The sequence below is a fragment of the Anastrepha obliqua genome, chromosome 5 (assembly GCF_027943255.1).
Source record: "Anastrepha obliqua isolate idAnaObli1 chromosome 5, idAnaObli1_1.0, whole genome shotgun sequence".
In the NCBI taxonomy this organism is placed as follows: Eukaryota; Metazoa; Arthropoda; class Insecta; order Diptera; family Tephritidae; genus Anastrepha; species Anastrepha obliqua.
The window spans coordinates 98963545-98990170 of record NC_072896.1 but is presented as its reverse complement, the minus strand read 5'-3'; the positions used below and the strand labels follow the sequence as shown (position 1 = coordinate 98990170).

Here is a 26626-nt window from a genome sequence, read left to right as displayed (position 1 = left end):
ATTTATTTTTTGACTACTTCTTTTGCTGAAAATATGTCAAAGGCTGTTTATTGTTTAATTGGGATTACCAGCACAGTTAATTCCGATTAAAATTGTCGTCTGACAGCAAGTGCATGCGCGGATTAGTGAACAGCTGATTTGCTTATTAGACAGTTTTGTCAGTAAATGATGGGTCGCAGGCAACAAGTAAGGGTATTTGCGGCCGTGATACTAAGAAATAACTATTTATTCAGAAAATCTTAAACTGAAATTCCTCAACTGCTTTGAAATATTAATATAATGAATGTAATTTCGAACGTGTCAGTGCAAACCAGCATTGCATTTAGTCATTCTTGTTTTTCTCTTTAAAAGTTTCATTATTTTTCATTTACAATAGATATTAATTATAATTTTTCGAGAAAGCTGCTATCGAAAACTTCTCTAATCCACTTAAATTATAAGAATTATATCTAGTTGTTAACCCGCATTAGTTGCATTTAATTCCTGACATAATTCAGAATATAGTCATTAATCCCGATTAACACCACCGTTTGTCTAGGTTATTAGATACATATGTGATCCACGAAGAATTTTTTTATGCATTTTGTATCATATAAATTCAAACTGGAATACTTAAAATTTTGCGAATTTAAAAAATTTAATTTAGTTGAAGCGCTTTTTGACTAAAATAGTTCTGTGCAGGTATTCACTTGCATTCACATATTCCCTTAAGTCTGGCAGGCCTTGGCATACCTACCCCAACTTTTAATCTACTACATTAAATGTCAGCTAGTTTTACAAACTGTCAATCAAAAACAAAAACTAGACGGCCAGCCAACCAAAATTTTACAAAATTCCGGATTTCAGGGCGAATAGCCTAAAAACAACTATTTTGCAAAGAATATCGGAGGACATAAATTGCTATCAACAGTGGAGTATCATTTTATGGCCAAAATGGGAAAGGTAAGTGCCGCAAACAAATGAAAATAAATACTACAAATACAACTCGCTTCGCCAGAAAGACGCCGTCTGATCGGCGGTAGTTGTTTACTCAAAGCAAAATAAACAAGTATACGATTCCTAGAACAAGTGCCATTGCTCACATTTACCTTTAGTGGAGCCAGGGTAATAACCGAGCCCTTTGCAGGTGCGCTGGAGTGCATATTGCTGTTGATAACTTGAGCTGTCAGCTTGAGATCCTTACAAGAAGTGCCTATTTGTCGTGAATTAGTAAGTTTGAGACTAGACAACATTGTTTCACTATTGAAAACGGTAGTGAGATCGATTTGCTGTCCAAAATCCAGATGTAACTCCGAGCGGTAGCGGAGTTCAGCTGCCTGTCCACGTATCACAATCGCACGTATATAGTCCACTGTTGCCGGTGGACCACACCAGCAGCGAAGCCAAGCACCGGGAACCTGTGCAAATAGTATCAAGCCTTAACAGATTGGAAAGCAAGTGAAAATAGCCGATTTAACCTGATTTTCCGCAAGCATTTGAAATAAATGTAAATCAATATTTGATTTAGTATTGCTAGCCGTTGACTTGAACCAGTTGTGTACCAGTGAAAGTGTTTGGTGCACCTCTTGAAAACACTTTGCAGCAGTTCTCAACTCAGATATGACGAATAGTTGCCAAGGCAAAGCCTGCTGTGTAGATTCCTGCAATTCCTCTGCGGTTTTTTGAACAGTGCATTTCTGGGAAGTTATCAACAATGGATAAATTTAAAATTGCACATATTTTACTATAACTTATTAATTCTTACACCAGCTAACTTGCGCCAAAGTGCTAAAATCGGTTTAATTTGTTTCTCCATCTTGACCAAGTCGGTTGTTTCTTGCTCACGGCACATCGATTCCTCTGTACATTCCGTTTTCTTGTAGTAGTTTGCTCGTAATTCCTTAATAATTTCTTTTGATTGTACAATTTCTCGACTGATATTTGTGTGGTTCGACAAGTGGAATACGCCTGGCTCATCCGTATCGGGAAACTTTGAAATTGCGCTTATATAATCAAGTACTTGTGCACTTGTGGGTACAACAACTTTGGTGTTCAATGGACTCCAACGATTGTTCATCACATCAGCAGCACAAAATTCTTCTAAGTAACGTTGGAGTACTTGTAAGTCGCGTGTGTTGTTGATGCGGCCACCAAATGCAACATTTTCGCATAACCGCTGCAAAATTGTCCAATCGTAGCGACCGCTAGACATTGTGCTATCTAGCCAGAGTAGCACTTGCAATGCAGCTTTCAAATCTGCTTCACCAAATTCATAGTATTTCGACCAACCTTGCGGTATGTATTTGCGACGTTCCTGCAGCACCGCCATAACAATGAAAACCACAAAACGTATCTTAACCAACTTGGCTTCTTTTGATATGCTTCGGTAATCACTCAGCGCAAAATTTTGCAACATACGACGGACTTTGTGCTTAATACCGCTTGGAAACTCGTATAAAACCTTCACAAACTTGTACATAATCGTATCGCTGAAGCCACGTGTCGATTCGCAAATAAGCCACAGGCGAAAACCATCGCGTTTCTTCAACACTTCCAATTCACGATCCAGCTCTGGCAACCAATCGGGAACAAGATGCACATTTTTAATACAAATCCACTTGCCGAGCTCAGCTGCCTGCCGTATAGCATCCAATGCGCGATGTTCCATACCGCGCCCAATGGAAAGTTCGGTGTATTTTTCGAGCCCAATTTTTTTGACAGCGACACTTCTTATTTCAGTGCCTGGATCATTTTCGGTTTGCGTAATCACTAGGATTGGTTTGTTGTCAGTGTTCTCATCGGCAAGTTGCTCCACTGTAGGCTGCACCACTGAATCTGGCGATATGCCCAGAATTTCGGCAGCTGCGCGGCGTAGCTGCACAAAAATAAGATCTGGGCGAAATATTTGCGCGATGAGCACGCTATGAAACGGTGATTTAATATCGCCTATTAAAGAGAAATTAATGAAATCTTTGGTAATTATATTTGTTATATACGGAAAAGTTAAGAAATTACTGAATTTTTTTATGAAACCGAATTTTGTGCACCAGGTGCGCGTTAAATGGCACAACATTTGTTTGCTTTTACTGGACTGCTTTACTCTATTAGCCATACAATTTTGGGAAAGCTGCTGAAGTCGCAGGCCTTGGCCATGTATAAACTCGGTCCATTCCGGCAACGTGGAACCGAGATTGTTTGGAAGGTGGTGTGGATGGTGATCAGGGTTAGACTTCAATTTCGCTAATTTTCAACCTATTGGCTAAGATCATCTAACGTTAGAATAAAAACTTTCTTGACTGATTTTGCATATTTTTTGAGCACATGGATGTCTTATGGGTTTCAAATGGGGTTTCATTAAATTTCTGTTTTTAATAGATCTTAGAGCATTAATTGAAATTTCTTTTATATGGATTGGACGATGCAATACATGAATAAGTTAATTAAATTTGAAAACTAGAAGGTGGACGTTGCCACTCCTGTCTGAACGCCAGGTACTTGTGATTCGCAGTGGGAAAAGCTCCAGACCTGTCCAAATACTGCTATTAGAACAGCTACAGGATGCCTCATATTTCTCCACTGCAACACCTTCACAATGAGGCTTCCAAGCTCCCGGTCAAGGAGCAGAGTAAAATGCTGAGCAAGCAATTCCTGCCTGTGTGTTACCGCAGGAATCATCCTCGGAAGACATTTGCTAGAGCCTGAACCACCTTTCAGGCATGTGAGAAGGCATCTTTTCAAATACACTGACACATTCAGGACAAAGCACAATCGCAACTACTAGACCAGACAGTAATTAAACACCATTCACCGCCTTCCTAAACTCCCTGAATGCCGCTATCGGAGTTCAAGTACCACCTATTGCAGACGAAGAGCTTCAGCTACCTCATGATACCCGCCTAACTTTGGCTCAATTACGGTCTGGGTATTGTAACCCTATCCACTTGTACCTAACCTGTCGAAACGGCAACTTTTCTGGGCCTACATTTAGATAAGTTAGACGATAACAGTTGGTGACTACACCGCACTGGCAGAGACTAGTGAACTGCTACAACAACAACTCCTATTTTGCAATATATACATATATATATACACAAGTACACATACGTAATTCCATCCTTTGAATTAACCCTTTTGCTAATTTCGAGAAAGTTTCTTAAATAGTGAAATTTTCAAAACTGCAGTTGTCTGGAGAGAATCCGTGTGGTTATAAACCGATTTTTCTCATTTCAAATCTACTTTATGGGAAGGACGTCTCATTGTTTTAGTTTTACGTTGCAGTGAGAAATGGATGGACAGAAAATAAACGGCTGATAAAAAGGGAAGTGGGCGTGTTTTCAACTTCATTAAATTGCGCCTACACTATGGAGACAAAATTCAATACCTGTACGCATTTTTTTGTAACAACAACAAAAAATGTCTAATTTTTTTAAACTTTTTTATCTAAAAATACAAAAAAATGCATGCTTTCCGTATAAAAAGCATTCATTGGAGCATAATCTGAAAAAAACAAATAGCTGTTGAAATTTGAAAAATATAAATAAATAAGAAATATATAAATAAAAATATACAAATATACACAAAAAAAAAATTGAAACGAAATTAAAAAAAAATTAAACAAGATAAAAAAAAAATAAAACGAAATAAAAAAAAATAAAACGAAACAAAAAAAAATCAAAATGAAATTAAAACAAAAATATAGGTAAAAAACGTAAAACGAAATTAAATAAAATTGAAACGAAATTAACAAAAAAAATTGAAATTAAAACAAAAATATACAAAAAAACAAAAAATTAAAACGAATTAACAAAAAAAAAAAATTAAAACGAAATTAACAAAAAAAAAATTTAAACGAAAATAACAAAAAGTAAGACGAAATTAACAAAACAAAATTTAAACGAAATTAAAAGCAAACATTTAAATTTAACAATAAAAAAAAACATTTAAACGAAATTACTAAAAACAATTAAAACGAAATTAAAAAAATTAGCAAAGAATTTTTATTAAAAAGTATGAAAAAAATCCTATAGGAAACATTTTTTTTTATCCAAAAGTATGATAAAAAACCCTTAAGGAAAACATGAAAATCCTATAGATTACATTTTTTTTTTATCGAATAGTCGGAAAAAAATCCTATAGAAAACATTTTTTTTTTTTATCGAATAGTAGAAAAAAAATCCTATAGAAAACATGTTTTGCTATTTTCTATCGAAAAGTATATATAAAAAAATTCTGTAGAAAACATTTTTTTTTTTTTTATCGAAAAGTAGGTACCTATGGAAAAAATCCTAAAGAAAACATTTTTTGTGTTTTTTATCGAAAAGTAGGAAAAAATCCTATAGAAAACATTTTTTTTTTATTTTTTATCGAATAGTAGGAAACAAATCTTATAGAAAACATTTTTTTTATTTTTTATCGAATAGTAGGAAAAAAATCCTATAGAAAACATTTTTTGTTATTTTCTATCGAAAAGTTTAAAAAAATTCTGTCGAAATCATTTTTTTCTTTTGTATGAAACAAATCCAAGAGAAAACAATTTTTTTTATTTTTTATCGAAAAGTATGGAAAAAATCCTAAAGAAAACATTTTTTGTGTTTTTTTTTTATCGAAAGGTATGAAAAAATCCTATAGAAACCATTTTTTTATTTTTTATCGAAAGGTATGAAAAAATCCAATAAAAAACATGTTTTTATTTTTTACTGAAAAGTATGGAAAAATCCTATAAACATAGGTTTTGTAATTCTTACTGAAAAGTATGAAAAAATCCTATAGAAACCATTTTTTCTTCTTTGTTTTTTTAAATCAGCAGTTGCTTGATTTAAAATTCTGGGGAAAAAGGCATTCACAAAAACTCAAAACTTTGAATCGCTACATCTCGACCAGTCGATATTTTCTCCCTTTCCTTTTCACAATTTATGATACTTTATAGAAAAACTTATTCACCAAATTTCACCAAAATCGAAGCTATGCAGTTTTAGCAGGTATACTCGGTGTGTTTTGCCCCTTATTCTCAGCCTTATCGTTGATTACCGGTTAAACAAACCAGGCCAGTGAATTATAATAAAATACAAAAGTGGAACAAATTATGGAATTTGCTTTGTATTTGTAAGCGGAGTCGCTTAATTTTTCTACGGCTACATCGAAGCAAATCGAAGGTAGGTGTGAATATTGAGCGATAGTTACAATAGTAAAGATTAACATTTGCACCCAGCTCAACATGACACCCGATGACCAAAGCGACCTCTTCTTGATCTACATACATACCGATCTATACCTGATATTCACAGTGAAAATAATTCCGAAGATGTGGCCAGCATCATCGATTTTGAAATAATCAGCTGATTTGCTGACTTATATGGAAAAAATCTACGCAACTATTGCTCGTGTTATCTCATTGCCTTTTGGACAACGACTGATTGGACGAGCATAAGATTTGTGTGAAATGAGCGCGCAGAATTCTGCTGCCGAATTTCCAATGACGTGGCAGTCGAAGTTCCTCTCACAATTTCGCTTCGTATGTTCAAAACTTGTAATCTATGTTCTTTGTCTCATATTAATAACTTAAAATAGCATTGCTGGCTGCATATCTTACCTGGCATCTCTGGCGTCTGATCTACGACAAAACTTCGCCAGGCATAATCTTTCTGCAACTGCAGTTGTTCCTCAATATGTGGCACTTGTGTTAAGAATATCCGCAATTTAAGCGCCGCCTCTTTACCCACACATTCGGGCAACTGTATTGAGCCCAAATCAACGCTGCCTATGCTTACATCAGCTGTGACCATAAAGTTCGTAACAAACATTTCCCACTCTGCGGCAGGCATCCGTTCCGGATAGGCGCTCTTGCACACATATAACGCCAAAGTCAAGTGACTGCCACGCGATGTTGAACGCGCCAGATATTGGAATGTAGCACAAACCAGCTGCTCATACACGCGTCGTTCACTATCGTTTCCAACCGAGTTACGACTTTCGAATGTTTGCAGAGAATTGAGAAAAAGTTGTATAAATGCCAACGCTGGCAACTCATAGGATACCGTGAGCTCGATGTAAAATTTTGCTGCCTTTGTGCAGAGCTCACGCAACTGAGTGTAATCGGACAGAAGAGACTCTTTCACACGCGCACTTTCCTTCAGTGATTTATCAATAAAATTGCTGCTTTCCTTCACCTCATTCAGTGTATTCAAGAGCTTTTCATTCTTCAAAATGTCACCTTGTGCAGTTGAGAGCTCTTCCAGCAACTTGTCTTCCAATTCGATGCGTTGCTTCAACAGCCCGCCTTCATTTTTCAACAATTCAATGCGTTTGCGCTCCAGCTGCGGGTTCTTTAGTATAATAGCTTTAGACATGAGCTGATCTGCCAAGCCTATAGCGGTCACAGTGAACGGTATGCAAGTCATATAGCTCAACGTTTCTGGTTCAATGCTCAGTTTATTGGTTTTCGTAAAGAGTACGAGTTGGAATTGTTCATGTAGGTCAATCATTTTTGAGCCAATTTCTAATAGCTTCTTTCCAAATTTAACATAAAAGCGTCCCTGTAGCAGCTGCAGTAGCGGCGGACGCACTTGCTGACAATCCTGCACTATAAGCACTTTGCCAAAGCGTACGGCCAACTCGAGCATGTAGTTTAAACGTTCATTGCTCTGCGTGGTGATGTCGTATGGTCTTTCTTTAGTACGCAGATACTCCTCTAGCCAGTTCATGGCGGTTTGTGTAGGATCCAAGACCAAAGGTACAGGATAGCTGCCAAAGGGTAAATCGATCATTTGGCGTAGTAATGCGGCGTTTTCGATAATTTGCGCATCAGGTGCAAGACCCATGCTTTCCCAGATGATTTGTTCCTGCTCGGTGAGTAGGCTTTTACGCAAATCGAATGGTCGCAACTGCAGCTCGGCAAGTAAACGATCCATGCTGAAGCTGAAATGCGCAAAGATATAGAAAAAAGTGTTAATGTTGTATACGCAAATAACGACCAACCTTCTTCGCTCTAATGTCAGATGAGAGAAATAATTAATGGCCAATGCAATGAGTAGTGATTTAGTGTCCAATGTCTTATGCGACGCCTTGTACTCATCCAGCTGCATGCTCCATGTATGGAATTCAGAGCTAAGTTTCTCAATCAACACTTCAGCTGCATTTAATGTCTTACGCGCATCATCCAATTTAATTTCCAACACCGCTGCTTCCTGTGTATAAGAATTCAACTTGGCTGACAATTGCTTTACGCGATTGTCCACATCATCCAAACCGCTCATTAGTGTTTGCATTTCGCCCTCCGCCACATCCAAGTTGCGTTGCAGTTCATTTTGCTCGCGCTCTAACGGCCGTATGCTTTGTATGACCTTTGAGTAGCGCACACTCGCCTTGACCCAAGCGGCTAGGGGCGCAGCAGCTGCCGAGGCACGTTTTGCATTCTTCATTTCAAAGGATTCCGCCTTCGCGTCTAGCAATTTTTCAACCGCCACACAATTATCCGGATTGATATGCGCTGGATCCAACGAGCGTATATCTTCTTTGACTCCACGTTTTGCCAGAAAGGTCTTCATGCTATTCCACGAGGTATCGCGTATACCCATCAATCGCAAAACGCCTTCGAGTATGTCGCGTATAGTCTCTGGCGGCGCACGTAATGAACGTATCTCGGATAGTGCTTCCGATTTTATTTGACCCACTGCTGTGCTGGCCTCCGCGAGTATGGGCTCCACTTCGGCGAGCTCCTGTTGTATTTCCTTCTGACGCAGTTTCAACTGCTCGCTGCTATCCTGCGTCTTCTTCTTCAGCTCTAACATATTGGTTTTTTGATCGTTGGCGCTCCGCATAGTGGCCGAAATCATTTCGAGTGCATCGTTGGCCAGTTTGCGTTTTTCTGCAAGCGCTTCCTCCTGTTGGCCGGCATTGGATTTGAGTGTGTCTACTACGTTATGGGCTGCGGCTAGCTTGTCGACGCCATGCTGGGGACGTAGAAAGTGGGGGTAAGGAAAAAAATTATTTGAAAGCTGTGAGAAAAACTTTTTTATGTATGTACACTTGTGCGCAAAATAATAGGTGTGTGATATAGTGAAAAGTCTCGGCAATACATATTTTTTTAAATTTTAATTAGCTTTTAATAAAAATACAGTTCCTTCTGCAACCATGTAAATCAAAATTTCAAAATTTGAAATTTAACAAATTTTCATAAAAATTTTCAATATTTTATTCACAATTTTTTAACCAACTTCCAGAAATTTGCTTTAAAATCTCAATATTTTTATTCAGAATTAAGAAAAAATTGAGTATGCAGATTTATAGCCTAAATGTTCGAGATATTTTTCATGACCGACGCCGTTTGAAAAAAAAATTTTTTTTAGAAAATCTGCAATTTTGGAGCCTTTAAAATTTAATGGGCTGAAAAAACGTGTACTACAGTTTTTTTATTCTGAATAAAAATTTTGCAGTTGTGAAGAAGATTTTTTAAATTTTTTGAAATCCTCTATAAAGTTTGAAATCTTAATGGTTTTGGCTGCACAATGAACTGAATTTTTATGAAAAATTATTAAAATTAAACTAAAAAAAAGTCTCAAAACCTCCCCATAGGTGTAAGAGTATCTATAAGTATTTACCTGCAACTTTTCCAGCCTTTTGTTGATGTCCTTAGCGAAATTGGTGTAAATATAAAAGTAGGAACGTATCAACTGGTAGTAACGCTTCGGCGCCTGCTGGGTGATCAAAGATTCTACCGCATCAGTAAAGTACGAGAATACGGGCACGCTGCCCCTGCTCCCTGCAGCTTCGCCAAGCATTTCAATGAATTTCTTCGGCAGCTGATTTTGCGTTTCAGTAGAGGCAGTGCGCACAAAATAAATATCCATATTACGGTAAAGTGTTGGAAATCTGCTAAATAAACTGTTAAGCGTCACATTGGCCGGATCCAAGGTGATAATCAAATGAAGATTCTTCTTAGCTTCTAAAAATTTATTGATATGTGAGAAAAATTTTGGTCAATGGAAATACAATGCGCGATAGTACTTTTCAAAAAGTATGCGCCTATGGACTCCTGAAAGCCCTCCAACTGTGCAGCATGCTTCAGCGAGCTAGCTATAGATTCCAGATCATCACCAAATAAATCAAGTATCTCACTTCCCTCCAGCACGGCTTCAATTGGTTTCATTATGTCCGGTGCAAATGTAATCCAACAGTGATCGATGAGCAAACAGGTGCACTGATCCTCAATTGCTGCAGTTTGCATGGCCTGTGCGAGATTGCATTTAATATTTATTAAGAGAAAAAATATTTAAATTTCGAAGCGCGATTTACCAATTTCAAATCATTATAGAAGTCTGTCAGTCCATACCCAGCGCCACCTTGTGTGATAAAAATTTTTGCCTGTTGTAAATTGGCTGCTGCATATAGCGCATCCAAATGCCTACCACCAGCGCGTGCAAGCAACATCAAGTGCGTCTCATCGCGCGCCAGCACACGTGCCACTTTGGACACCAAATCAAGTAGCTCTCTGGTGATCGGCTCGTCAATGATAAAGGACTCGGCATCTAAGGCGTAAAAAAATCAGTTAGCTAAGAAGAAAGAGACTGTAAAAGTATTTTGTATATTTTCGTACTGCATATTGTAATCTGTTTCTGTACTTCTTCCAACCATGCGTCGTGCGCGAGCGCACGAAATTCACCACAGTGCTTCGATGACTTAGGCACGAAAAATAGTTTCTGTGTGATGTGAATGAGGTTAATTTTTTTATTTACTTGCAATTATTTAAATGCCTTACCTCTCTGCCGTAGAACTTGCGCATTGTTTGCCTGAATATACTCTGAAACTCGGACACATCAGCTTCACTAGCCAAGCGATCTTCGAACATGGAGGTTAACTCGGCGCAAAAAGCCTTAAAAGAAGTTATAAAGAAAATATTGCGCACAAAAACAATCTTATGGGAATGATACTGACCTCATTGAAAGCTTCAGCGGGATAGTATTCGAGATTGTGCAGCAATTTCATAATAAATTTCGGATTGAAATTGTAATGCTCCCAAGCGCGTGACGAAGCTGTGAATGTTGCTTGTAACTGAAAGACGAAAAAAGGTATACATATATTATTTGTTGCTTGAATGACTTTATGTTGGTTCACAAACGGAAGGATCTAAAGTTTTACACTACCTTCGAACGACAGATGTTTTTTATGAAGATCTTTTTCATGGAAGAAATGTACTCAGCCTTTGCCTGCCTAGAGGCGACTGCTATTCGAAAAAAAAGTCTGCTATTGTAGTGCTATTCCGACAAACTCAGTATACCTCGGAGAGGACTGATTATATCATCCCGGCAGTAACATTAAACAGAAGTTTTGCCACTCTCTTTCCATCTCAGGAGGAAAGGAGTAAGGGACTCCCACTAAGCTACTTCGACACCACAGTCTATACACATGGCTCTAAAATGGATTGTGGGGTTGGAGCTGGTACATATATATATATATGTTCTCATAGACTTAACCGCTTTCCGTGCTTTAACAAATCTGACTCCTGATGAAAATTTTGGCCCAAACATGAATAAGACGAGCCGGGCTCGTGAATAGATCGTCGGGCCAAACGTAAATATCACGAGCCGAGGTCGTGTACAGATAGTCAGATCAAACGTAAACATCACGAGCCTGGAACGCGATTGAATGTTAGTTTCTATCTGTACGCCATCAGAGTTAGTCACGACTCTCATAATTGCTGCTACATCATCTCGCGCATCAGTCTGATCTGTTTACCACGCGTTGTCGCGTAACACTTGGGCCCGAGTTTCGTCGAGCTAAATGGCAGAGAAATTGAAAAATCTGTATGTCTTCCTAATGCCTGCAGTGTCTTTCAGGCGGAAGAACTAGCAATTGGGGAAGCTTGTGAGATAGTAAAAAGGAAGGAAGCTTTTAAGGGCAATATCGCTATGCTCTCGTATAGCCAAGTTGCAATCCAGGCCTTGGATTCGGCTACAAGAACCTCTAAACTGGTGGAACAAAGTAGGAATAGCCTTAAAACCTTGAGCGAAAACCATAAAGTTACCTTAATCTGAGTCCCAGGACATTGGATCATTGAAGGTAACGAAAAAGCAATTGAACTGGAAAAAGGGGGATCTGCTATGAATAACGCTCTTGCAGAATCGATGCACCAGGTCAAGAATACAATTTCATTAAAATACCTACGAATCGCGGATTGTAGATGGAGAGACCAAACGACATGCAGTCATAATTGTCTTTTGGTCTCTCGGAGAACAAGCAGCCAAAATGGGCATTGTAGATAGGTAGGAGTTTAACCTACTACAAAATCCTGCAATTGGAATTGCGCCAAAATGATGCGGGTCTCACGTGGCAGCTGAAGCTCTGCCACTGCAATGACGGTATTCAGGGGACGTCAGTTTAAGAAGGTGGTAAAGGACTCCCGATGAACGTAGTTTATGGCCTGTCTATACACTGGAGAATCCAGTGGGTGGTGAATTAGATCCTGTAGGTCAAGGATATCTGTCTGTCAATAGGTCCGAACTTTGCACTTCCGCCTATCATTTGTTAATTAATTAATTAACATCGTCTTTGCTCCTTCGCTGTGTAACTGTAAGTCCATACTTTACTCACTTACCTTCTTGAATAACTCCAATAGTCCCTCAACCACATACTGCACATTCACCGCCGCCGCTTTGAAGCGTCCACTCGCCAATAGAGGCTCCAGCTGACTCTGTACTATCGTCAACATATCAGCATCGGTTGGATAACTGACACGCAGGAATTGATTTATTGCTAGAAAACGTGGCGCCAATTTGTGCAGACCGCCACCCATCGATGTGGCAGGGTCCTGCGAAATAGAACCACATATTTGCACACCGCTAATGTGTACCCATTCTAGATTGTCTGCATAGAAACCGGCGCGTTGTACCAGCTGCAGCAACAGCTCCATAATCTCGCTAGTGCCCCATGCATCCAAGTAGCATAGGTCGAGATTCTTCAAGAACAAAACCACACGTGTTTGCTTCGGTTTGAATTCGCGTCCACGCAAGCCACTCACCGCTACACAGTTCTGCGGAAAGTATCGATTATCAAATCTAATATTGATTTTCAATATTAACGCTAACTTCAGCATACCTGCTTTAAGCAATGCAAAATATAAGCAGGTGTTAGCTGCATCGAGCAATTAATGACAATCAAATCATAACCGGCGTACTCCTGCACCGCCTGCAGGAGCAGCAACGTCTTTGCTGCACCCGTAGGACCCACAATCAGGAACGGCGTGTTAGTGGGAGCGCTTAAGTAGGTGTGCAATGTGTTCAAATACGATTTAACGGTAGCAGTCTGTATGAGCTGCACGCCGCTGCTAATGCCATTCGCGCCAATTGGTGGTGGTAAGGCGTCCGACTCATAAAACTCAATTGTGCCGCGCTCGTTATTGAAGTGTGCAAATTCAGCGTTATTCGGATTACTGATGTAAATATTTGCGCGTTCAAATATGAAATTAGCCAATTCGTTGTGGCGTTCGGGTGGCAAGAAACCGTAAAGTGCGCGACAAAGTGTCACACAGAATTCATCGCGACTTTGCACGGCGCGCAGCCGCAATAGTAGAGCGCGTAGGAGCGTCCACCTATTCAAAGCGGGTAAACAGCTGTTGGGCGGTGATTAAAGATGTACTGTTGAAAATGTGAATGCCTGCAAATTTCAATACACTTACTATAAGTACTCGCTTTCGACCCACTGTGCGGCTGGCTTGAATTGCTCTTCGATGTAACTGTACAACAAATCGCCGAACTCTTCTCTGGCTAGCCTCGTTTCAAGTATTTGCGCCTGTGGAAAGTCTGCAGCGCTGCGCAAGTGAGGAGAATAGTTTTTGTTATTTTTATTTGGTTAAAGATAAAATATTATTCATAAACTAAGGTCAGTATTACTTCATGTTGACAATGCCCATGCGTGAAATAGTGGCTGGCGAAGCATGCCGCACATCTGCCGTTTCGAAGATGAAATTCACATTGTTGCCGAATTGTATGCGCCAACCTGAAGGCAGCGTCAGCAATCTGTAAATAATCGAAAGTAAATTAATGCAGTTTATGATGAGATCGGCTGTTTAAAAAGTTTGTAGGGGCCGTCATCAGAGTAAGCAGCTCTCATCCGAGGCTTCGTTTTGTTTTTCATTGAAGGAGGATTTTTACGTGGTGTGTCCTAAACGCAGTTATCCTGGGTTGCTGCCTTCTCACATTAGCTCGCTCTCAAACGAATGTTCGAGAGCTACTTAGAGGATACTTGGATACTTTTAAAGAGTAGTTGGCGAAAACTTACTAATTTTTATTTTGATAAATATAATTTTTTCTCAGTAATTTCTGCAATAAAGCAGATATTGGGTGTAAGTGAAAAGTATACTGACCAAAAAGGAGCTTGGAGTAACTCAATACACGCCCGAAGACACCAAATTTTGACAAGATTTGAGTATTTACTTACTTTTTTTGTTTTTGGGATTACAATGTCCCTTCCCTTTGCAAAAGAGCCTTATTGGCTTTAGTGGTATTTAGTTAAAATTTTTTTAACGTAACCTGGATTTCTATAATTATTTTATATTAAAATACGAGCAAGATTTCTGGTTGTTTTGTGCTTTAGTCTTCTTGGTTGAAGTTCCATTCGCGCTATTAGTTGTTGTTGTTGTAGCAGTAACTTTGCCCTGCCAGTGTAGTGTAATCACCGGTCGTCTTCGTCTAGCTCATCTAACTGTAAGTAGGCCCAGGAAACTAGCTGTTTCTACAGGTTGGGTCGAGAGAGAGAGAGGCGTGTTAGATGAGTGGGTTTGATGGGGCATGTGAAAAGGTAGTTAGTGTTGTGCGGGGTGCATTCACATGCCGGACACATGTTTTGTATGTCGGGGTCGATTCTGGATAAGTAGGAGTTTAACCTGCTACAGTATCCAGAACGTAATTGTGCCAAGGTTACGCGGGACTCTCGTGGAAGTTGGAGCTCTTCGTTTGCGATAGGTGGTGGTTGGACTCTGATAACGGAATTCGGGGCTCGGGAGCTTACGGTTCTAAGTTACCGGAATGATGCGAGTTTTTCCCGACCAAGGACTGCCGCCCCGGTAAACTAGCACTGACTAGTGTACCGTATCCCACTCCAAATCTTTCGCGCTATTAGTCTCGTTTTTAGGTTTTTGCTTGAGTAGTCTCAAGATGTGCTTACTGCTGCTTCTTTTTAATGTTTCAGTGACTGTGTCTATGCCGAGGTCGTCGTTAATATCGTCATTTCTTATGTATCAAAATGTATTGCTGATTGTTGTTAGTATATTAGATAGACTTCTCTGTATAATTTGTGTATAATTTCATGGTTTGATTTACTAGCAGTCCCCCATATTTCTAGTCCGAATGTCCATGTCGGTCTTATTATTGATTTTTATATTATTTGCTTATTAAATAAGCTTAAGTTTGATTGCTTTTCTAGTAGCCAATGGAGTTGCCGGATTTTTTTTTTTTCATCTCATATCGCTTGTTCAATATGTGTTGTTTCCATGTGAGCTAATTTATTTTTAAGTTTTAACTATTTTTTTTATAAAATTATTTTTCATTCTATAACAAAGTCCTAAGCTAAGAATCAAACTTTGTACATTTATAAAAATTCTACAAATTTGCATGGAAATTAAAATTTTTTTTATAATTTTTTTTTTATCAAATTTTTTTTTATCAATTTTTTTTTAATTTGGATACGCTGTTTAAATTTTAATATAACAAAGTGCAAGTTTGAAGTCGCTCAAAACTTTCACTGATTTTTTCTCCTGACGATGTTTCACGTTTGCTCCGTATAATGGAAAAAAGGAGCCTTCACCTTCAGGAGCGAAAATGATCTAAAATCGATGAGAAAAACAATTTTTTTTAATGGGCTATAAAAATTCGTACCCAGTTTTTTTAAATTCTGATTAAAAATTTTGAATTTTTGATGAAAAGTTGTAAAATTTTAAAAATCTTGTGAAAAGATTTTTTTTTATTATGTTTTATATTTTGTTTAAAAAATCATTCTTATACATCAGAAAAAAAGTTATGGTCCGAGTGCGTTTTCGCATCAGGCGAGGCTGCGTTACTTGAACGACTCAGATGTCTGGTAAAGAACTGTGTCATCCAGTATGAAGTGTGAAAAGTATGCTGCAAAATAAACCGGGTCGGTCCCCATACAACAGAAAATCTTTTGAATTGCCCCTCTACTTTGAAAGCTTAGAAGACTTTAGGGTCATTAAATTGTTTTTCCTTGGCTAAAATCGAGTTTTCTTTTATTATTTTTTCACTGCCCACTCCTATGCACTTCTCAGCTGGTTTGTGAAATAATTTTTTGGCGTCGTGTGCAGCCGCAAATGTTTATAAACATATTCTTACACCAGTTCCCTAAGCAAAAAAAGCCACATCAATCAAGAAATGTGATTCGTCTGTTCGTTAACGTACAATTTTTTATGAACTGAATTATAGCGCATTTAAAAATTTTTAAATATATAAATTTTTTAATATGCAAAAATCTACTGCGCCGATTCGTATTCATAAATTCAATATAGCGAAAAAAATAGTTATTGCAGCAGCATTCAACGATATTCGAGAGCAGACTTGTGCTTTAAGATGCCGAATGTGGCTAAAAAAAAAATCACGATCAACATAACCTCAAATGTAGACCGAACCTCAAATATAGGTTATTCACGTTTAAATTTAAATATCTCGAAAATCTAAGCCGGCATAAAAATGTTTATACTAATTCCAGACCTTTGAAAAAGTATACCGAAGAAGCTCAATTTGCGTACTTCTTTACTTATTTTATTTTGCTTTTCATTTAAAAAATGTTTCACATATTTATCAATTCCACTAAATGCATTCCTCTTTTCGCTTTCAGCTCACCCCCGAGGAAGAGGCACGCAATAAGATGCTGATGCGCGAACGTGATCGGGAGCGAAAGCGCATGAAACGCCTCAACCCCGAATATCGTCGCATGGAACAGGAACGCGATCGTGACCGGAAGAAGGCACGTCGTGCCAACGAAGCCTTCCGCCAGCTGGAGAAGTTACGTGATAAGATACGTAAAGAACGCAAAAAGGGCATAATCAGCGAAGAATCGCTGCAAGCTGATTTTGTGAATATACCACCAGTGCCTGTAGAACCAGAGGTGATCATTTCAGATACGCTGCCCAACGATAGCGGTACGCCGGCGCAGACTATTAGTCGTCAACGCGCCAGCATCTCCGTAGCTAGCCAAAATGCGAATCATGCATCGTCATCGTCAAACAATAACCATGCCATCACCACCACCGCCGCCGCCACTGCGGCGATCAGTACAGCAATAGCGTCAAGTGCCTCCGTGGCGAGTGCGAGCATACACCAGCAAGCACCCGTTGCTCATATGGCACAACTGAATAAAGGTATACTCTATCCACCACCGAATTTTGCCCACCATCCACTACCGATTGCCGGTGTTACACTTATGCCACAATTGTGCCACCCTATCTTGCATCAGAACCTAAGCGCTTCGCTGTATCCAACCAATGGCATTAAGCAAGAGTATCATGCCATCAAGCAGGAGTATAATGCGGATGCAGCTGCCTCCTCGTCTCCGCTCACTGCAAGTGGTCATGTGCCTGGCGCTACGAGTTCGGGTAACGGCGATGAACGAGATATTGCCATAATTGAACCAGAAATCATATTACACACCTCAACCGACATCATAGCAGCGCCACATCACTTCCAGAATGCACACGCGCATGCGCATGCGCACGCTCATCACTTGCATCAGCAGCAGTGCAGCATGTTCCAGCATATGGCGCCACAGGCACACATGTCACAGATGCGCACACACGCGCCTCTACTACCACCAGCCACTCATGCCCACCAACAACAGCAGCAGCAGCAGCAACAGCAACAAATGCAGCAACACTACGCGGCCAATAAAGGTTCTTAATGAAGACGAAAGCGGCAGCGCAGCGGTGTTACTTGACGCTGAAAAGCAAGCAAAGTTTTTCGAATGCAATCTTTTTATAAAATACAAATATACTATATATATTTTTTACTTGCAATTAGCAATAGGACTTAGGTATGTACGTGTTAAGTTCAACCCGGCGATGCTGTTAGTCTGGGTTTCGAAAATGGGGATTTCACTTAAATATTCACATAAATCCATATTCACCTTTATTTTTTATAAAGCATTTTGATTTCATTAACTGGCATATATGCATCAAGAGAGAGAGAGAAGAGAATTAAGAAGAAGGTTGAGAATTGTGAAAATCTTAGGAGTGACGGTCATATACTCGTATCGTAATGTAAAAATCGCTTTTAGTGCTTAAAAAACATTTGAATGCAATAAGTGTCGCATTTTTATTTTTATTTTTATTTTTACTAGTTTTATTTTTGAAGTGTAATTTATAAGAGCATAGATTATGAATAAACTGTAACCTAAATGTGAGTAAAGCATCAGCTTAATATTCCGAATTTATCCGAAAATAAATTTGTCTAAATTAAATACCGAAAGAGCTTTTTTGCAATATCTTAACATTACTAAAAATAAACGAAACGATACTCATTTAAAACATCATCAAAAATACGTTACTATTTCTTTAGTTTTTTTTATCACAAAATTGGAAGCAGTACTTTGATCTAACGGAACATAATTTGTAGATGAATGTACTGGGCTTGTTGGAGATTTGAAATTGGATAGAATTGGTGGAATAAAACGAGTTGTGTGTAAGTTATTAACCAAGTTTAATAAGGGAACTGAGTTTGGATGAGGTACTGTGATGAGTGGAGGGCACAAAAGGCCATGAGTTGACGTGCAAACCTCAAATCTATCTACCTATCAATCTAACTTATTAGCCAAATTCCTTTTTTATTTGAAAGGCCCATATACGACTTTATTTACGAAATATGGCATCGTTCAAATGTCTGCCGCAGCTTCTGATGGATGAATTTGAGCAACGATGTAAACTTTGTTGACTTATTGTATTTTTAGCGCTAAGTCAGGCTTACCGAAACCCACATAAATGAAGTTATCAAAGAATGGGAAGACATGTAATTTATGCGACACTGGATGGCTAAAATTGCGCCATTTATGATGAAGAAGGATGGAAGCTCCAGGACAGAGACAGTCTAAGCAGATCATCCTTTCCACCAAGAGAGCATCAAATAGACTTCTAATCCTTATAGAGCGGACTTATAACAGGTTCGCATATAACTAGATTATCTACTTTTTCGAGCTTAACTCCCAATCCGCAATTAAAAAGCGAGATTTGCCAAACAACATTTTCTCTCCGATTATAAAGATATTTTTTTCAGTACAAGCCTGAGTTATCGATAGTTATTATTACGAATGTTTGCAGAAATATCAAAAGTAAAAACTAAATAAAACGGACGCCGGCAAAGAAAAGCGGTTTGTAGACATAATTCTAAAAAAAATTTTGTTAGATATTATTAATTATGTATTCATATTACAGAAAAAAAAGTGTGTCCATAGACGCTTTGGCCTGTTATTGCTTATTAAAAAATATGATATAGGTAATATCGAATTTCTAATGCGTATTGCTGCCATAATTTTTTGTAAATTCAGTAGACGTCATCTACGGATTTCCTCCAATTGACTGTTACTAGCAGCAAATTGCGCAATTAAACTAACTATTACGTCTTTTTGCTGTTTTTTCACATCGTTAATAATAATTAAACAATCCAATTTCTATGAAGAAAAACCTTTCAAAACAGCTTTGGCAGCTGATTGTCAATTTCGCATCTAATCTGCCATTTGTGAACGGGTAGATTAATTTTTGTTGATTTATTGCTAATTACTGCATATGTGAACGTACTTTTACGAACTCTCAATGGATATTCCACAGAATATTGTAGCCTATGTTATCATTTCAAGAAAGCAGGATTCGCATATTCCAGCCAGGCGATGAAACGTCATAGCACATTCAGAATGCTCATTGTGGTATTCCCTATGTGGCACATGCTGGAACCACATATCATCCGCACCCATACCATTCGATTTGGGCTCAAATTACTTTAGTTACCATCTATCTGTAGCGTACGCCGTTGACGGTGTTGGCCTCCCCAACGTTGTTTTCGAAGAATTTTGGACTAAATAGGATTGGAATTATCTCTTATATGAAAAGGTGGCTTGTTGACATAGCTATTAATTTAAAACTGCGAATCATCGCTAAATATTATTTTTCTGCTAATGTATTGCACACTTCGCTTTTACTAGGTTAGGTTGAAGGGAAACAAACTCAGGCTGATAGCCCATTGTGATGCCCCGTGGGCAACTTATCCTCCTCCTAAAACCAGTGTGTAAAAAATTGCCTACCTAAAATGGTAAATCTACGTCTGGATGAAGCACGACAATGTCACAGGAGGAGCGAGATCGTCTCTTTCTCATCTAGACAGCTTCTGTAGAAGTTAAGTTTGTACGCCCATCCACTGGACAGTACCTGGCTATGACGGATATCAGTGTGCTAAGACTATACTTATTTGGCTTAGCAGATATTCAGTTTGTTTAGCACTGAGAGTCAGGTCACGATTGTCAGATGATTCTGCAGGTGGTTTCATTCTTCTTCTTCTTAATTGGCGCGATAACCGCTTACGCGATTTTGGCCGAGATTAACAAAGCGCGCCAGTCGTTTCTTTCTCGTGCTAACCGGCGCCAATTACACACACCAAGTGAAGCCAAGTCCTTCTCCACCTGATCTTTCCAACGCAGAGGAGGCCTTCCTCTTCCTCTGCTACCACCAGCTGGTACCGCATCGAATACTTTCAAAGCCGGAGCGTTTGTATCCATTCGGACGACATGACCCAGCCAACGAAGCCGCTGGATCTTTATTCGCTTCGCTATGTCTATGTCGTCGTAAAGCTCATACAGCTCATCGTTCCATCGTCTGCGATATTCGCCGTTGCCAACGTGCAAAGGTCCAAAAATCTTACGCAGAATCTTTCTCTCGAACACTCCAAGCGTTGCTTCATCGGATGTTGTCATCGTCCAAGCTTCTGCGCCATACGTTAGGACGGACATGATGAGAGTCTTGTAGAGTGTTAGTTTTGTTCGTCGAGAGATGACTTTACTGCTCAGTTACCTACTTAGTCGAAAGTGGCACTTGTTGGCAAGAGAGATTCTACGTTGGATTTCAAGGCTGACATTGTTATCGGTGTTAATGTTGGTTCCTAAATAGACGAAGTCTTTTACAACCTCGAAATTATAACTGTCTACAGTGACGTGGGTGCCGATACGCGAGTGCGCCAACTGTTTGTTTGAAGACAGGAGGTACTTCGTTTTGTCCTCGTTCACCACCAAACCCATTCGCTTTGCCTCTTTATCCAGTTTGGAGAAAGCAGAACTAACAGCGCGGTTGTTAAGGCATACGCCAACAATTGTACGCTCTTATAAAATATTGTGCCTGAGCGATTAAGTTCTGCGGCTCGTACGATGCTCTCCAACATCAGGTTAAAGAAGTCACACGATAGCGAGTCACCCTGTCTGAAACCTCGTTTGGTATCAAACGGCTCGGAGAGGTCCTTCCCAATTCTGACGGCGCTGCTGGTGTTGAGCAACGTCATCTTACATAGCCGTATTAGTTTTGCGGGGATACCAAATTCAGACATCGCGGCATACAGGTAACTCCTTTCCGTACTGTCGAATGCAGCTTTGAAGTCGACGAAAAGATGGTGTGTGTCGATTCTCCTTTCATGGCTCTTTTCCAAGATTTGGCGTATTGAGAATATTTGGTCGATGGTAGACTTTCCAGGTCTGAAGCCACACTGATAAGGTCCAATCAGTTGGTTGACGGTGGGCTTCAGCCTTTCACACAATACGCTCGCTAGAACCTTATAGGCGATATTTAGAAGACTTATCCCGCGGTAATTGGCACAAATTGCAGGATCGCCCTTCTTATGGATTGGGCAGAGCACACTTAAATTCCAATCGGCAGGCATGGTTTCATCCGACCATATTCTGCATAGGAGCTGATGCATGCACCTTACCAGCTCCTCGCCGCCATGTTTGAATAGCTCAGTCGGCAGTCCGTCGGCGCCCGCGGCTTTGTTGTTCTTTAGCCGTGATATTGCTATTCTCACCTCGTCATGGTCGGGTAACGGAACGACAATTCCTTCGTCAACGATTGGGGTATCGGGATCTTCCCATTCTCTATGACATGCGCAGCTGTCACCGTTTGGTGGTTTCATTACGCCATCTTTATTTCGCTGCTCTTACAATTTTCTTAAAAATAAGTACCTTGCAAGACTGTGAGGGTATACCTATGTCATTATCTATGTACTCATCACTCAACTTTGGTCACGGATTTTATTGTTACTATCAATTCAACCTGAAAGACATTGCAGTAGACGGGAAGTTAAAAGCTAAAGTAGTATACTCCTCCGCCCACCCTACCCTCGAACTTTGAGCTATTGTGTACTTATATGATGGATGGATTCGCCCTGTCTTACTTCGCGACCCTTGAGCGTAAGAGGGTCGTGATCCTTGTAATGGCTATTGTAGACGGGAGTGTATATTACTCCAATTTGGGAAGTGCCGAAATGGAAGCTAGGATTTTACCGTGTCGTAGCCCATGCTTGACCATCTACTTATGGCAATTTACTCACTAATGAATACTTATCTTGAAAATAAATGCTATCACTTCCATGTGTTGCTCAATGGTGTAACTTGACATTAGTGACTGAAAAACAAAAAACTGACTTAATCAAAACTATGTATTTAGGTGATGTCCGTCGCAAATTTTGGCAAGATGGTCCCTGATCCGCCTCTGGGTATGCTCTTAATATCGGAAGGTCTAGGCAAGTATTTTTTCCGCTTAACAGATATGACAGTGGAGAATTTTTTAATACCACTGCGTAGTTATTTTTAATCTGGTTCTGAATGATATTAGCTTAGTCCGTTACAGCCCTCCATATATCAAAAATATGAATGAACGCTAGAGAATATTCTCGTTCAAAGAAAAAGATTTCTCAAAAAACCGCCCAACGCAAAAAAAATAAAAATAAAAGAATTACCAAGTTATATAAACAGTCTGGTGTTTCTTTTGACAAACAAACTCGCAGTTCCCGTCCGATTTTTTCAATTCCAAAACTATTTTCATGGTTTAGGATTTCCATTTTTGTAGTTATATTTTTTGAAATTGCAAATTTCACTGAGCCTAAAATTCTTGATCCCGAAAATATGATGCATCTGTTTTGAGTTGTAGAAATGGAACGAAAACTGAGTCCGTATGAAAGAAGGTGATTTTTTGCTGCCAAGTACTCTACCTTAAAGGTTTTATGTGAGTTTCCTCTCCAATTTCTGACACTTTGTGCCTTTTCTTCATAATGGCGGCGGGTTTTTATGAGAGTTATGCCTGGTTTTTATAATGCCTTTTTTTGACCACAGAATTTGATAATTATGGGGCACTCTGTCATAAAAAATGTTATGTTAAAATTTATAACCAAAGATCTATAACCCATGTTGGGTACATCAAGGTTTTTATTGATAAAGCTCTTGAGAACAATTGGTGCAATACAGACAGCTGTCAACCAATTGCTTCCTGAAAATTCCTGACAGGGTGATAGCAAAATTGCTTCTCAGACAGAGGAATTTCAACGGACATCTAATTCTCTTTTGCTTTCATGTCATGAGCTTAATTGCTCCTTCAGCCAGCCCCATTACGTCATATTCATTCATTTACCTGTTGTCATCTAACACTGAATTCAAAGCTTCAATCCACTCCGGATCGATGCTGCCGTCACACACTATCCATGAGTGAACATTTAACGGCTCCGCATTCACCATCACTGCTGTATTGGTCAACACGCCATCCATCCATTGACGTGTTTCTGGGTCAAGGCGTCCCAACAGTTGAACTCGGCTCATCGACTTTGGATTGATTGTATGAAGGCGGATTTGTGTAGCACTCATCGCCAACGATGCTGCTGCTGCTGCTGCTGCTACTGATGATGATGAGGATGATGTCAATTTCGTTGCTGCCGACATCAAAGCTTGCCTTAGCAATGCGATTATTGTGGATTTACCACACCCTGGTGGGCCTACTACCACCACACCCATACGCTTGCTGAGCTGTTCATGCAACTGTAACGCCTTTTCGATTTGCATGTCGTTGACACAGAGTCCCAGCTTGGCACTTGCCTCGACTAATGCCTGTTGCAGTTCAGATTTGCTTTGCGTGACTTTTCCAATTTCCGGAAAAACGTTTGTTAGTAGCATATCGAAACGCGCCACATCGTTTAGTTGCAGCTTGGAGAGAATGGACATGCGTAACATGCGCACTACAACTGACATTTCCATATTCAAACTACTTTCGCTATCGTTTGCTGTTGCAGTGTCCACTTCACTACTGGATATTCTCTCGGTATTCTTGTTGTTGATGAGGTGAACTCGTAGCTCAGTGCCACAAGCTAATAGAATGGTTTTCAACTCGCGTAAACCCCAATCGTAATGGCGTTGAACAGACAACATTTTTGTGCACAAATCAAAAAGTTCGACAATTCGTTCGGCTATTTCGCTGGCATGTTGAAATCCCTCCACAAAAAGCATGACACGTGAGATTTCCAATGGCTCGGGCTGTTGCATAACAATTGGCCGAAATAGCGCTTGAATGTTGCCGGGCAGTTTTTGCCGGCCACCATAATCGGCGCCAGCTGGATTCAAGGTGACAAAAATACCGCAATGCTGGTTAAGTTTGATCTGTTGAGAAAGAGTAAAGGAAACATTTTGAGAAAAGAATTGGATTCATTCAGTTGATGCAGACCGGATTTTTCTTACTGTGCATAAAAAATACTGTATTTCTATTTCTAGTCAAGCTGTGCTATTTTAGATATTTTAAATTTTAAACTAAAGGCAAAAATTCTTGTACTTTGGCCAAGAAAGCTTTAGCTCTTTTAATGGATGCTAAAAAGGTCTTGTCTCGACAAAAGTGCGGTAAATTGTGACTGGTAACCAGTGAGTAACTGAATGCCAACTTATTGTACTTTTTGCCCGCCAACAACCAAAAAGAATAGAATAGAAATAGAAATTGTAAATGTGGACTGCTTTTGTTAGTTTGGCGTTTGGTGAAGCCAGTTGTGTGTTCCAGCGTTGAAAAATAGAGGCAAAAATCGATACATTATTCAGTACCACTACGGGCAGTGTGAAAAATCGGAGGAGGAGGCCAACAAAATGTCTGTCTTCTATGGACAAAATGCATTCCTTTCATTCCCTTCCAATAGTATGGACTTCGAAGGCACACACTGGTAAGTAGGTAGGCCAATCATCGATAATGCGATAAAATAGTGGAAATCTAGACTGCTGATTAAACAGTGAATTTACATTGCACGAGTGTTGCACGGATTAAACCTTTTGGGCCGAATTTATGGCGCTGATGCTTTGTTGAAGTTGTATGAAGTCAGCATATTTTTGAAGCAGATGGTAAATGGCGAAGAAACATGGATCGTGTATGTGAACAACTGTCGAAAAAGATCGCAAGGAAACGGCTCAAAGTATCGTTAAGCCCGAGTTATTGGTTCTGAAGGTTCCACTGTATGTTCGGTAGACTTGGAAGGAAGTCAGTCACTATGAGTTGCTCACATTGAACCAAATAAATTCGGAACCTATATTAAATTAGGACTTCTATTGTCAAGGGCCATGGAACATGGATCCCGCGTGAGAACAACAATCGAAAAAGATCGCAATGAAATGGCTCAAAGTAGTCCTGAAGCTTTCGGTGTATGTTTGATGGAAAGAAATCAGCCACTATGAGCTGCATTCATCTAAACAAATACTAAATTCGGAACTCTACTGTCAACTTCTAAGCAGGCGATTGACTAGAGGTGGCCAGAACTGGTGAATAAGTGGGGCATTGCTTTTGTTCTGTCAAGACAATGCCAGGTCGACCAGATATGGATGGCTGATTTTATTGCATCAGACTTAGCACCAAACGATTAACAGAATTTCACGTACTTAAACATTTTGCTGGTGGTCCGAATCGGCCTCAAAAGAGGCTCTCGAAAATGCGTAGGTGACATTTCTGTTTACCAATGTGGATGAGTATCCCTTCAATTAATTATACTTTTCGCAGCTTGCAAACTCCTTATTTTCATTTGTAAGTCGCAATAAAAAAATAAAAAAATAAATAAAAAATAAAATTAGAAATTTAAATAATTTAAATTTCCTTAGGCTAATTCCATTTTGTAGATAAAATGCAAATGCTTTAATGCAAAAAAAAGTAAAAATCTTACGCGCCTTAAGAAGGCGGCTAAGAATGTGAAAGTGTAAAAGTGACTGTAAATTTTTAACGAAGGCCATTTCATATGCTAAGATGGACTATGCAATTCGCGCAATGGCTTGGGCAAGCAAATCTCTTAATCTGTTAGAATATTCAAAGCTACCACAGAAATGTGTGTATGTATGAATCATGCATTGTGTGCACTTATACTTGCACTAAACTCTAACTAATTCGTACCTCTACGTTCTCATCTTATATACACCCCGTTGCAAAAATATAAACACACCACAATTTTTTTTTTCTGTATTTATAGAAATATAGTTTACGCCACAACATAATCGTAAAACGCAAAGGCTCAAACTTTGTATAAAATTTATCAAAATTTTCCAAAATTTCATGAAAATTTTTCAATTTTTGCAACATTTGCATTTCCAGAATTTTTAGAATTTTTTTGCGTATACAGTTTTA

General features: G+C 39.2%; 1 protein-coding gene across 1 annotated transcript in view; it reads right to left on the bottom strand.

Annotated features, from left to right (window-relative positions):
• The window catches only part of LOC129248895 (cytoplasmic dynein 2 heavy chain 1), a 154051-nt gene that overhangs the window by 428 nt on the left and 126997 nt on the right, over positions 1-26626 (bottom strand). The window contains exons 19-34 of the mRNA XM_054888506.1: positions 23627-24642; positions 13863-13988; positions 13649-13780; positions 13069-13582; positions 12569-13003; positions 10909-11025; positions 10733-10846; positions 10571-10673; positions 10270-10502; positions 9982-10204; positions 9576-9919; positions 7954-8927; positions 6569-7893; positions 1745-2925; positions 1458-1676; positions 1089-1397 (exon numbers count right to left, since the gene is read on the bottom strand). Of these exons, the coding sequence (XP_054744481.1) occupies positions 1089-1397; positions 1458-1676; positions 1745-2925; positions 6569-7893; positions 7954-8927; positions 9576-9919; positions 9982-10204; positions 10270-10502; positions 10571-10673; positions 10733-10846; positions 10909-11025; positions 12569-13003; positions 13069-13582; positions 13649-13780; positions 13863-13988; positions 23627-24642 (7365 nt within the window). The remainder of the gene's footprint in view (positions 1-1088; positions 1398-1457; positions 1677-1744; positions 2926-6568; positions 7894-7953; positions 8928-9575; positions 9920-9981; positions 10205-10269; positions 10503-10570; positions 10674-10732; positions 10847-10908; positions 11026-12568; positions 13004-13068; positions 13583-13648; positions 13781-13862; positions 13989-23626; positions 24643-26626) is intronic.